The sequence below is a fragment of the Periplaneta americana genome, chromosome 4 (assembly GCF_040183065.1).
Source record: "Periplaneta americana isolate PAMFEO1 chromosome 4, P.americana_PAMFEO1_priV1, whole genome shotgun sequence".
NCBI classification, from domain to species: domain Eukaryota; kingdom Metazoa; phylum Arthropoda; class Insecta; order Blattodea; family Blattidae; genus Periplaneta; species Periplaneta americana.
In genome coordinates this window covers 70,761,331-70,778,029 of record NC_091120.1, presented here as the reverse complement: position 1 = coordinate 70,778,029, position 16,699 = coordinate 70,761,331, and the positions used below count along the sequence as shown (strand labels likewise).

The 16,699-nt window shown below is 34.7% G+C and overlaps 1 protein-coding gene across 1 annotated transcript; it reads right to left on the bottom strand.

The window, feature by feature from the left end:
* LOC138697894 (uncharacterized) lies at positions 1 to 13,652 on the bottom strand. The gene is made up of 3 exons (XM_069823480.1): positions 13,474 to 13,652; positions 10,708 to 10,764; positions 1 to 1,756 (listed from the first exon to the last, which is right to left on the bottom strand). Exons 2-3 carry the CDS (start codon positions 10,746 to 10,748, stop codon positions 265 to 267), a joined length of 1,533 nt encoding a protein of 510 aa, XP_069679581.1. The 5' UTR covers positions 10,749 to 10,764; positions 13,474 to 13,652; the 3' UTR covers positions 1 to 264.
* Between the last annotated feature and the right edge of the window lie 3,047 nt (positions 13,653 to 16,699).

The following is a 16,699-nucleotide window of genomic DNA, read 5'->3' as shown; positions in this document are numbered from 1 at the left end:
CTTTAATATTTTTCATGTAATTAACTTTTTTTGGCACACGGTGGCATATCGTACGCAACAAGCCGTTTGAGATGTACATAAATATAAATGTGATAAATCTAACTATGCAAGTCTATTAGTAGACCTGGACTGCAGAGCACCAAGTACTGAAAACTTAATCCAGATTCTGTGAACACTATATATTTTCTCCTTAGTTAAAGTCAAGTTAATTTTTCAGTATCTCCTCAATTGAAATGGACGTCTGATTGTCAGGTGAGGTCCATATCACTGCACACTGACTTTTCTCGTTCTGTTTAAAACGTCTCTACCCCAGAAATGGGTATAACGCACTGTAGTTTGTGGTTTGCTTTCGTCATTGAAGAGCACTTCAGTGAATTTTGAATTGTACTCGTTGATAACGAATTCTTCAAGGTTCTGTAGAATAATTCGCTGAAACAGTTTCTGAAACAGCGCGCCGGAAACACACCTGTACCTGTCTGTCACATACAACGACTTCACGTTACGAAACTTGGTTATTACGTATTCCATCATGGTAGAACTTCTGAATCCCGCCAGACGAAGACACGTTACGGATTTGTTTTCTGGTAGGGACATACTTTCACACACTTCTGTATCGTTTTCACCATCATAATCTCGCGGTGAGATATCAACATGCAGACATCTGAGAGATGGCAGATCCTTGATGAACAGTCTGAGATCCACAGGATGAATCTTCCCTATGTTGAGATACACAAGATTTGGACATGATTGCACAACCAGCATGTGCTCGTAATAATCCTGCCAAGTCATCAGTTGGAGAGTAAGTTTTGTCAAGAAATTCAGGCGCTTAATTTGATCGACCGTTGGCGATTTCATACAATGTAGTGACAGTGATGTGAGGCTCGGAAAATATTGGAACAGGAGGTTCAGACATGTGGACTCCCAAGGATTGCAAGCGTAATGACAACGACCACATCCGAAGCTCTTGAGAAGCAAAGATGGTTTAACGCTCTCTGCAGACACACTACAGCATCCCATGTACTTGAATAATTCATGGTTTTCCACTTCAACGAAACCTTGCAGAATCCTGAAAACACCGTCTTTGGTTATGTCTGTGCCAGATATGTCAATCTCTTCCAGATTTCGTAACAAACAAATGGACAATACACTGTCGTCAGTTATGGAAGAATAACTAAGATTGAGAACCTTCAATGTCTTACACACTCTACACAGCTGTGTCAACATTTTGTCGGTGCAAATATTTGAAGAAAATTCCTGCAAGTCTTTGCTGACTCTTAATTTGTGATCAAAAAAGTTACGATGGAGTGAGGACACGGACGAAAATCTGAGAACTTGAAGGGCACTTGCATTATGCAAGGAGTAAATTATAGCTGTAGGGACGTAGTAAAAATATCGGTCTGAGATTGCAAAATGGTCTTCGTCCTTGTAAAGCTCCAATCTTGTGACAGCTGGATGCACGATTGCGGACAAAATTATTGGTGCAATCTTCTCAAATTTTGTTCTGTAAGGACTGTCATAGTAGACTCTGAACATAGAACCAACACCCTTGATCAGATGTTCTGTGACTTCGTTCGCTAGAAAAGGAGGGACTGTGTTCTTGATCATGTTCTGCAGATGCTCGCTTGTTTTCTTGATATTTCGTAACTCTGTGGACTCTGCTTCGATCGCTGCCTCCACCAGAAGTGCCGCAACGTACTTGCTCAGTGATGACAATGCCAGAGCACTCAGGGTTTCAGGGTCCGATGTCATGGCAACCCTGTCGAAAAGAGAAAAAAATTTAATTCATACATATCCAGCTCCTTGAATCACTTCTATTGTGTTACATTTTGTAGATACTGCTTTATTTGTAAATTGAGAAGAAATATTGAAACATTACTTAAGTAACAATCGCCATTAACAGACAATAATTAATGCTGATATTCAATAATAATAATAGTAATAATAATAATAATAATAATAATAATAATAATTTGATAACTGAAGTACAACGCATGTGAAACACGAAAAAGGAAAAATTATGTACTGTAGTGATACTATTGATTATTGTCTAATGGAAATGCCGTGTTCACTAGAATACATTCTAAAAAATGTCCTCTGGAGACCATGACATATCAGTTAATCATAAATTTGTAATCTACTGACAACTTTGCACATGCAATGAACATGTTTAATGTGAAACTATATTTATTAGTCATATGCAATAATAATAATAATAATAATAATAATAATAATAATAATAATAATAATATTAATAATAACAATAATGGCTTTATTTAATCTGACAGAGTTAAGGTCGTAGGGCCTTCTCTTACACTCAACTATATAGGATTAAAATTTACTTACATAGTTGAACACACAACTGAATCGTATTTAAGTAATTACATACAGATACGATTTACATAATGATATCAAAAGAGGCAGTTAAATAAAAAATTACCTAATAAAATAAAATAAACACAATGGAATACATATTAATGTTGTTAGAATAAAATACATGAAATCAGAAGCCGATAATTAATAAAATCTACACGATAAAACAATAATAATGTAGGCCTATATGTTTAATAGTTATTAATAATAATAATAATAATAATAATAACAATAACAATAATAATGGCTTTATTTAACCTGACAGAGTTAAGGTCGTAGGGCCTTCTCTTACACTGAATTACATAGGATTAAAACTTACTTACATAGTTGAACACACAACTGAATCGGATTTAAGTAATTTCATACAGATACGATTTACATAATGATATCAAAAGAGGCGGTTAAATAAAAAATCACCTAATAAAATAAAATAAACACAATGGAATACATATTAATGATGTTAGAATAAAATGCATGAAATCAGAAGCCGATAATTAATAATGTACACGATAAAACAATAATAATGTAGGCCTATATGTTTAATAATAATAATAATAATAATAATAATAGTAATAATAATAATAATAGTAATAATAATAATAATAGTAATAATAAGAATATCATCATCATAAATTATTAGTACTATCAGCCCTACGCTATGTTTTAAGCTGTAGAATTTTTAGCTTCCAATTCAGCAACAGAGAGAAAGGATTCCCTGAGGGGAAGTGGAAATTCACTTCCCTTCGACAAGAAGTAGATCGGTATCCTTGCTCATATTTGTTCTGTATTGTCTAAAGCTTTATGTCCTTGTGCAATAGTGAATAGGCAGTTACTGTTCTTAAAATCATCTCAAGTATGAAGGCTGAACGTGCCAAAATTCCAAGCTTTTATTCATAAGTAATAACAGCAATCATCATTATTGTTATTATTATTATTTTATTACTATTAATTATTACTGCCTATTTTAAGTGTCTGTATTCCCCTATATAAAGTTTTTTATTGCATACATTTTTGCTTGAATTTTGAGAACTTTACTGTTTATATTCTGTTTGTAGATGGCAAGGTTGTAAGGTTATAATAGCAGAGTCAGAGGGTAGGTCTAGTTTGCAAAAATCGATACATAAATTAGAAACAATAACATCTAACTATGATGTAATAATTTCTACTTATGAAATCAATAGTTTTCAAAGGATAGGACCAAATTAAAAGTAAAATCATATTAAATAACAAAATGTTTGAGAAAATAACCATATTTAATTACCAGTACCTTGGATGTACAATTTTATACGTAGGCCTAATAGGAAAAGATATGGACAGAAAGATTCCACAAGTTTCCCCAAATAACTGGTGTCGTCAACAAAATTCTAAAACCATCCCAAATTCAGATTGAATAGCGTAGGCCTATATTCAAAACTCTGGATATAGCTTAGTTCTACGTTTAACATATGGAAGTGAGATCTGAACAATAAGAGAACAAAATAAATGCAGGATAAGGACAGTAGAGATGAAATTTATAGGATAAACTACAAAATATACAGTATGATTCACGAGGATTTACCCTCCTTTACGGAGCTTATTTCTGAAGACATTTTGGGTAAAAAATGTCATATAAACATAGTTCCTATTCTCAATATTTTCAGAATTACACTAATTTAAACTTGTCTGCAAAATACGTTTTTTCTTTAGTTTGAAGGTTAAATAATAATACAAATAGGGAATGAACCATTTAAAAGTATAATTTCTTTAACTGGCAAGTATTACGAAGCTAAAAATGTGCTGTAAACTCGTTAGTACAGACATCTTTTTCTATTTTTAACTAGAAAATTACATTATTCTTACGCACTTATCACAACAATTATTACAAATCAAACCACTTCTACCGACTTAATTATTTGCAGTTCAATTTTGCATTCTAATTTGCAGTCTTGGAGAGTTCACAACACATTTTAAAAAATGTCGCCGTCCGCTTAAGTACACTTGGCCGCACGCTTGTGAACGGCACTCGTCGCGCTACGTACAGTAGCGCTCGCGCTGGCTGCTGACTACACGCTGACCAAGCTCACGCGTTCACAGCAATGCGTTCCAATAACGAAACGTAACTCTGTAAGCATTGAGAATAGGACATTTTTTGCTCAGAATGGCTATAAAACAAATGAAAAATTGTATTAGGACTTAAATTCAACCCAGTTTTAGACAGACTTCAAAACTACCGTTGTAATTAGAATCAACATATTCATGGAATGGACAGAAGAAGATTATATTTGATGAAGTATCACCTCTGTCAAACAATTTTGTTTACTTTATTGGGTTATTTTACGACGCTGTATCAACATCTAGGTTATTTAGCGTCTGAATGATATGAAGGTGATAATGCCGGTGAAATGAGTCTGGGGTTCAGCACCGAAAGTTACCCAGCATTTGCTCCTATTGGGTTGAGGGAAAACCCCGGAAAAAACCTCAACCAGGTAACTTGCCCCGACCTGGATTCGAACCCGGGCCACCTGGTTTCGCGGCCAGACGCGCTGACCGTTACTCTACAGGTGTGGACTCCGTCAAAGAATAAATCAAGGTCGACCACTGAGGAGACTTCTAGACTGATGATTATAGGATCGAAATAGGCCACGATATCATATCCCTGATTGTTTTATGAAGGTATTTAAATGAGAACACTGCGAATGAATATGTACTTGCTTGCTACTTATTTTATTCAGCAAAGTTAACCTAAGAGGTTTATGATTGATTTAAATCGGCAAGAGGCTCTGAGGTGCTTCATAGAGATGTTCGGAGATGTTTAAATTCCTTGTAAAGCTCCGGCGTAGCTCAGTGGTAACTATCTGGACTCCTGCTCGGATGCTACGTTCGGTATGGTTTCCAATTTGACTTGGGCCGAATGCCTGGTTGTGATTTACCTGAACCGTAACGCAGATCAACTTTCATGATTAATTTTCGAAGTCATCTCCCAAAGCATCGAAGTGAGCCAGTACAGTTTCCTTAAATAACCGGTCAAAATGTTAAACTTTCATAAATTCAGCGGCACTAGAGTATGTAATCCGTGTTATAAGCCTATTATTCTTCAACAGTTTGTTTAATTAATATTCTTTCATTTAAGAAATGAATACAGTAATTATTGCAATCCGCTTGTTTATCTTTTCAGCTATCACTACAATTAAGAAGAAAAAATGTTGTAGAGTTCTGTGTTCTTCTTTAGTACCCGTTATTTTGGCACATTAAACTTCATGTAGCATGAATAAGACTCCTTTCTTGACACTCTTCTGTTACTCGCAACTTGTCTTCCATGTGTCAATTTAGATTCTATCACGTTAATACGATGTTCATTATTATTCCAGTCTGTAGCATGATAAATAATCTCAATTTTGACCTAGTTTCTGGAAATAAACTGATGTAGTGGGGATGCTCAGTAGGTGCAGCTTTAGGAAGAAAGACTGTCTCTAGAGAAATCTTCACTTCGGAATACTTCCTGGTTTACAATAGTGTGGCACCAGGTACATAAGTCCTTTGATTAAGGTTCTGGCTAATATTTACATCTAATTCAATAATTTCAAGGGAAAAATTATTCCGGGGCCGGGTATCGATCCCGGGACCTTTCGCTTAGAGCACGAATACTCTACCGACTGGGCTACCCAGGAACTACATCCGACACCGTCTCAATTTTTCCCCTTCAGCTTCACAGGGAACTTCATCTGAAAGCCAGATTTGAGTAATATATACTGTAGGTACGTTCACAGAAAACCACAATTCAAGTCACACAGAGTGTGTGTGCACTCAAAGTTGGGTTTCTGTCGCCTTGTCAGTCCACTTGAGTTGTGTGGATATAAAGGGAAAAATTGGGACGCTGTCGGGTGTAGTTCCTGGGTAGCCCAGTCGGTAGAGCATTCGTGCGCTAAGTGAAAGGACCCGGAATCGATACCCTGCCCCAAAACAATTTTTCCCTTGAAATTATTTAAGTCTGCTTCACAGGAGGCTTTACCTGAAGGCCAGATTTGCATTGTACATCTAATTATCAGGCAGTATATCTCACTTGACGATATACGTCAGAAGGAGAACAATTGTTTGTATGCATCTGAAGTCTGACTAGTGTAATATACAGCTAGTCGGCGATGCTTTCAATGAAGGGGATTGAAACTGGCCACTCTACACATTATCTCCTGGTCTAGTTGCCTCATAAGTGGTGCCTTATTTATCACTAGTGAAGTTCAGATCTGTCTTCGGACAGTTGACTAAACAATAACAGGCACATAAGATTGTAAACGGAAAGATTACAGAGAAATATGTCAAGAGAATTATTGAAGTAAACTATAAACTATTCATGAAATTGTGAACAAGACAAAAATTCGGAACACATTTAATATTAATAAGAGATTAGGGACTATAAATATCTGCAACGAAAACAAAGTTGTCGAACCTACGTATAAGAGCCAAATTGTTATAAACAAAATTATAAAACAGGTTGATGCCTTGAACTGTCTGGGTTATACTGTGTCCATATTAAAAGATGATGTGAAAATTAAATATATTCAACTATTTGTGCAGAGGCATCAAGTGAAACTTGAATATGAAAATTGGAAATTAATATAAACCCAAACCAAAAGAATCGAAGCTGTCGAAATGAGGTTTCTCAGGTGTGTGTCAGGATATGCACTTCGAGATCACAAAAGAAGATGGAACATACGCCTAGAATAAACTATAAAAAAAATTATATTAGACAATATCGGTCAAATCGATCAAATTAGTTAGAACATTTCAACAGAATAGACGACAGGCGCATTTCGAAGGTACGAACTACTTACACTACAGACCAACAGACCGAAGAAATGTGGGACGTCCGAAAGAAATGACTAATTTTAAATAACAGGAATTCCTAAAATCGAAACAAAACAAATATGATCATGATGAAAATGACGATGATGGTGACGATGACGATGATATTTAATCCTATAGATACTTCCTAAAATATAAAATATACCGAAATTGAGTCGCTTAGAATCAAACTCAACTTTAACAAAAAATCTTATTTTTCAGAAAAGACGAAAAACTAGTGCAGTTAGACTTCAAACGGTGATTTTACTACTGACATTAATGCAGATAAAGTACAGTTTGACTCCAAACGAGCAGTTTATCACATTCCCTGCTAAATTCTGTACAGAAACATAGTTAACCCCATCTTCATAATTTTGAGGAAAGTGCAGTTTGATTCTAGGCGACTCAATTCTGAAATACGATAACTAAGGAAAATAAGTAAGTACAAAACAAACAAAATAAAGACAGATTAAAAAAGTAAAGGTGTCCCCCTCACATACCATAAAGGTGAATGGGGCATGGAGGTATAGTTCCATATTTTCGGGACTCCGACACTAAAATGAGGCAGTGGAGAGTAGGCCTTTTACCCCGGAATAAAACCGGAACTCAATTTAAGAGGAGGCTGCATGGACCTCGGAGTCGCTGTGGAAGTTTCGGTGACTAGGATAATCCCGTCACCACCCGATATTGAACTCAGAACCTTCCACCTTGCGGCCAGTTGCTCTACGAACTGAACTACCCGATCGACAAAGATAAAGACCTATTATTTACAAAGGAAAATATATGGCCTATTATATTTTTAAAAATAAGTAAGTATTTTGGAATAAATCAAACTGTTTTCTTCCAGTAGCACTGAGTCAACGGTAAATCACGCACACAAGTCCACTGTTTTTATGTCATAATTAAAGATAGGAATTTATACCACAACATGAGGATATTAGGCTAGTTACGCTTAGACTGTCGTTACGTCATGAATGACGTAAAGCCTGCGGTATGGCCAGGTTAAGACTGAAATGTGTTGTGTATCGCAGCAATTGAATGGGGATATGTTTCTCGTACGTAGGGTTCAGCGTTGTGCTCCGGCAATTGCTTTGATTACATTGCACTGCGATTCGTTGATTGGTTAACCACATAACGCTATAATCTCACCCTGCAGATTTCTCTAACATGTACCTGCATTGCTAGCTACGCTCACTCTCTCCTTCAACTACGAACACTCTATGCATACCTAATCTTGTAGTGTCTGTCGGTAAATTCCTATTTTTAGTCATAATATGCTATGAGTAATTATTAGGGAATGACTTGTATTTAGGTATTCTGTACTGTTAATCATACTTAATACTTTAATTGACATTGTTATATTTATGCTCTAAGAGATATCTCGTTCATTTATTTATCTAATACATGCGCTGCTCATTCGGTCCTCAGATTTTATTAATACTATCCTCTTATTATATTGATTGTATTATTTTATTTCTATTTCTACTGTTATAATTATATTCTGCAGTCTGATGTATTATTCTGTATTATATGTTCTGTATTATTATATAAATTCATACTTGACCATGCTATAGCATTTTCCGATGCATTTGAAATTTGAAAATTTTAAATTTTAAATAAACAATGAGTAGAACCCCTATTATCCGTCACCCTATTAACCGGTTGGCGAATTAGCCGACTGTCTATTTCTCGCTCTTTTTTTTCTTCAGAAATAAATAATTTATATGAAGATTTGTTTTAGTACATCATATTAGTAGGTTCTACATATGTTTTTGCTAGATAGTGTTATTACAAGCCTTTATCGTTACACAGCATTGTCTACTGTTCGAATTGACGTTCTATAATATAACTTTTATATAATGTCTTCCACGTGCTAAACGTGTTGTGCTAAGTATCGAAAAAAAATGGAAATAATTTAATGGTTTGAGAAAGAGAAATTGTGGCTCATCTCGCATCACAATACGAGATTGGAGTTACAACTGCGCGATTTAATAAAAAAAAAACAAGGATAAAGTGTAAAAAGTGTGTAAATCTACAACATGAGACCTCCTTTACTCCTATCTTTTCTGAGACAGTCATTACAAAGAGCTTCCTTGTCCCTTAAAAACCCGTCGTTTACAACCAAACTTAAATTAGTGAACTTGTGATCCAGTACCTAGCGAGTTAAATATAAGACCATGGAGGATATTACAAAATCTTTCATGGTACGGATTGTCAGATTTTTTCGATTAACAGTTCAGTCCATCCCCTTCATTACCACAGATAATAGAGGTACTACTGTACTGCACGGATAATAGAGGTTCTACAACATGCATTTAAAACGACCTACCAAGTATTGTTTCTTCACCACATTAATTCTTCGTGTCTTCTGAAATGTATATAAATACTACACAAAACTCGTCTTGTGTTTCAGAATAACACGATATTTAAGCGGATTCATAGACAAGTGTATCTTACAGTGGCTTGTAGCAGAACTCTTTCTAGTAATATTCTTAATGTGTCTAAAGATACACTTGAGTGTCGTAACTCCTGGCAGCACGGAGAATATCCAATCGATATTCAAATCCCTGCCATCTTCTGAGTATCATGCCATCATCCGGAGCCATGATTACATCTGAGATATGGGTCTCCGGATCATAAATATACTGTAAGTGACCTGTGATTGTTAAGCAATAGTCTTGACATAATTTCACTTTAAGAACAGCAGAGTTGTTGTTGTGCTCGTGAAATGAGGAGGGCAAGGGAGTGGAGCTTCTCTATCAATTGAAGGCTTCAGAACCATAGTGGGCCAAGCACCATTTACTAAAACCGTAGAAAAGAAGAGTTAAAATGAAGTTATTACCATAATTCAATGGAAACATATAGCAAGTAATATAAAGTATACACATTAAAACTAAATGATATGTCAATCTTCATTGAATTATGGTATTCACTTAACTTTAATCATTGTTTTCTCCGTTTTTAATAAATGGCGCTTGGCCCACTATGGCTCTGAACCCTTCAATTCATCAGTCAAGGAACAACAGCCTGAACGTCTACCTCGACTCTTGTAACTGTGTGTAGTACCTAAGATTGGGCACCTGCAACCATATATTATCCTGCCACTCCATCTTGTCCACAAAACACTGCTGAACTTCGAGACCATTGCATTGTTTACCAGTAACAAGTTAACTGATATAGATGAATTGGAGATTCGTATCTCAAATGCAATCATATCTTGATGCCAGCATGCTACTCATTGTCTGACATTGACAAGGGCTGGACATCGATTAAATATTCTACATGTTAACAAAGGCACTCACATTGAGATTAATTGGAATAAGTTGAAGATTTTAGAGAATTCACTGCAAGTTAATGCAAAATGTACATTTTTAAGTAAATCTATTTTAGGATAGTGCCATTTGGAAACCCCTAAAGAACTGCGTGGATAAACTGTCTTCATACATTCTTATATTCAATATTATGGTTTTATTTATAATTTATTAAAAGTGTCTTCCATATTTGAGGAAATATCCATACCTCTCGAAACCCATCTCCAAGAACTTGTCTTCCAAAGACATCTTCCAGATACTTAATCTGCAATAGAAGTTGTAAAATATTAAACATTGAAAGATTGAACTTATAAAAGAGGAATAATTGTGTAATTAAAAGTAAGATTATGTGGCTAAAATTACAATGTAAGTTAGACTTGAAGTTACCGTAAGACACGTTTGTCACATACAGACAAATATTATGGACGCAACAATTAAGTTATGTTTAAGCAGGGTGCGAATTAAGATTACTGATGGGGGGGAGGGATAGAATCCTAGATAGAGAATATCCTATGTAAAATTATTATTATCCTCATTCGATATGGCTCAACGCTTGGTCGCACTGAGTTGCTTGTCTTACATCTTGATCATAATAATAATAGTTATTTCCATGGACAGGCTTAAGATAAGATGTGTAATTCCTAAGTTATTGATTGTTGTCAGCTTGCCGGTGATGATAATACATCAATATTATTATTTTCTTTGTTTACTTTATACTTTATAAAGTACATATACTCTTATTAAAACAATTACATTTGTGAGAGGGGTAGAAATTATCCCTGGTAGGGATGTTAATATGAATTTATGAGAGGGGGATAACTTTCCAACAGGAGGAAATCTCCCCATACCCCCGTTAATTCGCACCCTGTCTTTAAGGAAACCCGCAACGTCTATTTTCGTTTAATTCTGGAAAGGTAATTTTATGATTGCTATTTATAATAGTCTTCAATGTAAAAATTTAAGGAAAAAATGCCATATCTGGTTATTTTCATTGTGATATAATTAAAGTTTGATAAAAATACTATTGTCAATACACTGATTTTTTAATCAGTATAGAACCTGATGAAACATAATGCAGAATCTGCACTTCTTCCTAATTAAAATTTGAAATTGATTCTCTTTATGATTTAAGAGAGAAATTATAAGTTTCGAAATTTTTGCGTTTAGTTAGATAACTTTAATTCGTTTTTATCATTTTAGATTTTGTAACTCCACGTTTCGACACTAGACTCTTACAGAAAGTAAAGAATCACAACAATTTTTCAGTGAATAACGTTTATTTTACAAAAACAGAAGAAAACCTTGAAGACTTTCAAATAAAACAATGGAAACTATGCTGTCACTTAGCAATATCTGTTCTGTAAAATTAATCTGTTAAACGATTATTTAGTATATACGGGCCGTATTCATAGACATTTTTAGGGCGGGTTTTCGGTGGATTATCAGCGTTTTTCGTATTCATAAACCAGTGTTAGTGATAGGATATGATTTGAATTCTGTACTAGTAACCAGTAGATAGCCGGGGCTAGCTTAGTACGCTCGTAGCGCGTGCTGCGAAAAGGCTATGAATAGCACCCTACGAGTGTATTTTAATTCTGAAAAGAAACACAGGTGGAATAATCCTTTCTATCTCACAGTTGGTCTTATTAATTTTTCTGGGCATTCTTTCACAGAAGTATATAATCAATAAATTTGTAATATATGATTATGATAATGTACAAGAATTTTTCTGTCGCAGATGAACAAAATTGTCATGGTATTATTTTTTATATTTGTTTATTAAACGATGCTGTATCAACTACGCGGTTATTTAGCGCCTAGGGGATTGGTGATAGTGAGATGGTATTTGGCGAGATGATGCCGAGGATTCGCCATAGATTACCTGACATTTACCTTACGGTTGGAGAAAACCTCTGAAAAACCAAATTATGTAATCAGCCCAGCGGGATTCGAACCCGCACCCGATCGCAACTCCGGATCGGCAGACAAGCGCTTTAGCTGACTGAGCTACGCTGGTGGCACCGTATAAATTATTTATGATACATATATTCGAAGTATCATCTTATCTTGTGAGGAAGGATGTCTCCGAAACGAAACCGCTATGCCCAATGTAGTAAACATACGAACGAAATAAAATCATATTTGACACGTGTGTCGTACATTATTTCTAGACATTTTTGTTGAAAATAGGACCTACTTTGTCAGTTCTTTTAATGACTGAAAATTGTTTGTTACACAAAATTGGAAAATGTTTTGTGCAAAATTTAAAAATAAATAATGCCTCAAGAAACGAGAAACGTGAATCTCAAGAAATAAAAAAAACTGTAGGTAGACTAACTTCAGAATTATTACCAGAAACGTTTATGGCATACAATAGATTCATTGAATGATGTAAGCGAAAGAATGTGATACGAAAATTTGAATCTTTACTTTTATCACTCTTCACCATAATAGTGCATTTTAAAAGCAATCATGTACTCTAAAATGGCCTAATTTAAGCAATGGCGATCTAAAAGATAGGAATGTGACAAACTTTTTTATTTAACAATATAAAGTTTCTGGAACCATTATTAAAATTGAATGAGGTTTATTTCAATTTGAACCTAAAATTTCTATTTTAATGCAGAACAAACAAAATAAATTAATTTTAAATTTACGATTGTTGGTTAGTAATTATTACATCAGTTAAAATTATTTGATGTATTTACGTTTTTTATATGCGTCTTTTGTATAAAAGTAGGCCTATAGTTATTATTTTAATTGCTAACGAATATTGTAATGTTAAATTTTGGTTCAGTTATTTGCATTGATTTAAACTACTCTTTCTCATATTTATTTCAAATTAAATTTTTGTGAATTAAAAGTACGACCTTTTTATTTTGAAAGGCTACACACTACAACTTGCAATGCTATGAATTTCCATTGAATGAAACTTAAAAATAAACAATGACCGGGCTCCTCCCACTTTGCTTACCAATCGTCAAATCTTCTTTTCTCGCTATTCCTGCACTGGACAGATAACAATTAAAACTGTAATCGTTACACAATACAACGATAGTAGTGATTACTCATTCCGTGTGTGGCTTTTGGTATTTCTCATTAAAAACAACAACAGCACTGACAAAACTGAACCTTCTGTGAAGCTTATCGCCTGCTCTTACGCAAATACACGCGGTATTGATTTCGGCCAGGCAGATAATACCAACATAACAGGCAAATATTCCAAAAGTTTCCACTAAATTCTAGCAGTATTCAAACGAATGAAAGTATATAACAGTAGTGCTAATATCGTATAAAATAGAAACATGGCGGGAAAATAAGTTTTTAAAGTTATTGTAAATGCCATTTTGAGTCATGACAGAGTTCTGTAAAGCAATAACCACACGATTTTTTAACGTACAAAGGATAAATGTAGACACTAAAATATTTACTATGAATGCAGATTACAGTGGTGAAATTCGTGAGTAATATAAAGACTTTAACAATACAAAATCGATTACGAAATTATTATTGCTTCCAGTGAAACAATACACACGTATTTATTGATTAATATATCAAATGATAGACGACTTTAAGATATATGAATCATATGCGGAGACTAAGAGGAAGGCAGAAAATAGGAAAGATTGAAGAATGCTGGGTTTGCAGTGAAAGACCTGCCCTTGGTTAGAACACGTAGGCTATATATGTAATTAATCAATTCAGTCAAAACCTGTGGAGTAACGGTTAGCGCGTCTGGCCGCGAAACCAGGTGGCACGGGTTCGAATATATTATTATGTTATTTTACGACGCTTTATCAACATCTTTGGTTATTTAGCGTCTGAATGAGATGAAGGTGATAATGCCGGTGAAATGAGTCCGGGGTCCAGCACCGAAAGTTACCCAGCATTTGCTCATATTGGGTTGAGGGAAAACCCCGGAAAAAACCTCAACCAGGTAACTTGCCCCGACCGGGAATCGAACCCGGGCCACCTGGTTTCGCGGCCAGACGCGCTGACCGTTACTCCACAGGTGTGGTGTGGACAAACACGGGTTCGATTCCCGGTCGCGGCAAGTTACCTGGTTGAGGTTTTTTCCGGGGTTTTCCCTCAACTCAATATGAGCAAATGCTGGGTAACTTTCGGTGCTGAACCCCGGACTCATTTCACCGGCATTATCACCTTCATCTCATTCAGACGCTAAATAACCTAAGATGTTAATAAAGCGTCGTAAAATAACCTACTAAAATAAAATAAAAAATAATTAATTCATAGTTCTCTGCCCAAGGGCAGGTTTTTTCCCTGCAAACAAAACCTTTCATAAACTTTCCTATTTTCTGCCTTCCTTTTAGTCTCCGCATACGATCGATATATCTTAATGAAGTCTATCATCTTATATCTTCTTCAGCCCCGAACTTTTCTTCCGTCCACCACTCCTTCCAGTGCATCCTTTAGTAGGCAATTTCTTCTCGGCCAGTAACCCAGCCAATTTCTTTTTCTCTTCCTCATCAGTTTCAGCATTATTCTTTCTTCAACTACTATTTCTATCACAGCTTCATTTCTTATCCTGTCTATCCATCTCACACGCTACATTCTTCTCCATATCCACATTTAAATATTTCTAGGTGTTTCTTTTCATTTCGTCGTAGTGTCCATGTTTTTGCCCCCATACAGTGCCACACCCCACACAAAAACGATTCACTACTCTCTTCCTTAGTTCATTTCCTAGAAGTCAGCAGAAGATGCTTCTTTTTCAACTAAAAGCTTCCTTTGCCGCTGTTATCCTCCTTCGTTTGACTTCGTGACAGAAATTCATGTCACAACTTATAGTATACCCCAAGTATTTCAAGTTGTCCACTTGTTCCACTGACTCATTTCGAATTTGCAATTTACCTTCTTTAGTTTTGTTCCGATAATCAAGGTCTTCATCTTATTTGCATTTATCTTCATTCCATACTGCTCACAGCTGTCATTTAGCTCCACTAGCATATCACTAATTATTATTATCTCCTCTTCTGCCAACAATACGATATCGTCAGCAAATATTATGCACTTTATTTTTCTTTCTCTTACTCTCACGCTTCCCTTGTTCTAAAAGTAGTTCTCCAAGTAGATGTTGAATAGGGTATATGTAAGTAATTTTCAAAACTATACTCACATATTTGTCGTATAATCTAATAATTTCTATCATTTTCTGTGTATTAAAATCTGAATAAAAATTAATATTACATCTGAAAGTTTAGCATACTTTGCTACAGTGTTTCATTCACGCATTACAAACTAATATATTTGTATCGAAAGATGCTAAACCAGTAAAAATTAAGTTCTCTTTACTAATGTAAACACAGCTCAGATTTTCCTCATGAGGTCTTAGTGTTTGTGAATCTTTGACGAGATTAGTAACGGAAAGTAAGATTATAAAAATTCTGCAGAAATAATAAATATTTCCTAACCACAAGGACCTGGCGATATACAGCTCTCCTTCTTTTATTCATGTCTCCCTATTAAAAGTAAATAAATAAATATTTAAATAAATAAGTAAATAAGAAAGAAAAGGAACTAAAGAAATTAACGATTGAATGATTACATGAATAAGTAAGTATATAAGTAAATAAATAAATAATAAAATTATATAAGTAAATAAATAAAATTAAATAAATAAGTAGGAACAAGTAAACAACGAAAGAATAAATACATAAATATGAGAACCTATCTTCACTTCATTGCCATCACTTCAATGCTTACACTACACTTGTTTATTTTCATAATTTTTCGCAGCACTAATAACTTCGAATAAACACAAACGAAGCAGCACTACAAACAACAGAACAAGCGAAATGGCAAAACAACACAGAGTAACACAATAATTGCATATTCATGACACACTCCCACTTACATAACATTAGGTAATAATAATAATAATAATAATAATAATAATAATAATAATAATAATAAATAATAATACATAATTAGTAGCTTTCTTATTATTACAACATATTTATGTATCGTCTTAATATTTTAATTGTCAGAGAAGAATCCTCAAATGCCTCTGTCCAGTCTATTGTGGTTCTATTTAAAAACGAAAACTTTCCTACTTTAATTTTGTTATTATGATCTACCCATGAGCAAGACGTAGATTCTTCAATTTGTTCGTTGTCCAGAAGCAGACGATATGTGCAAATTCACTTTTTCTGCATCAGGAATGCTGAAAACATATTTTG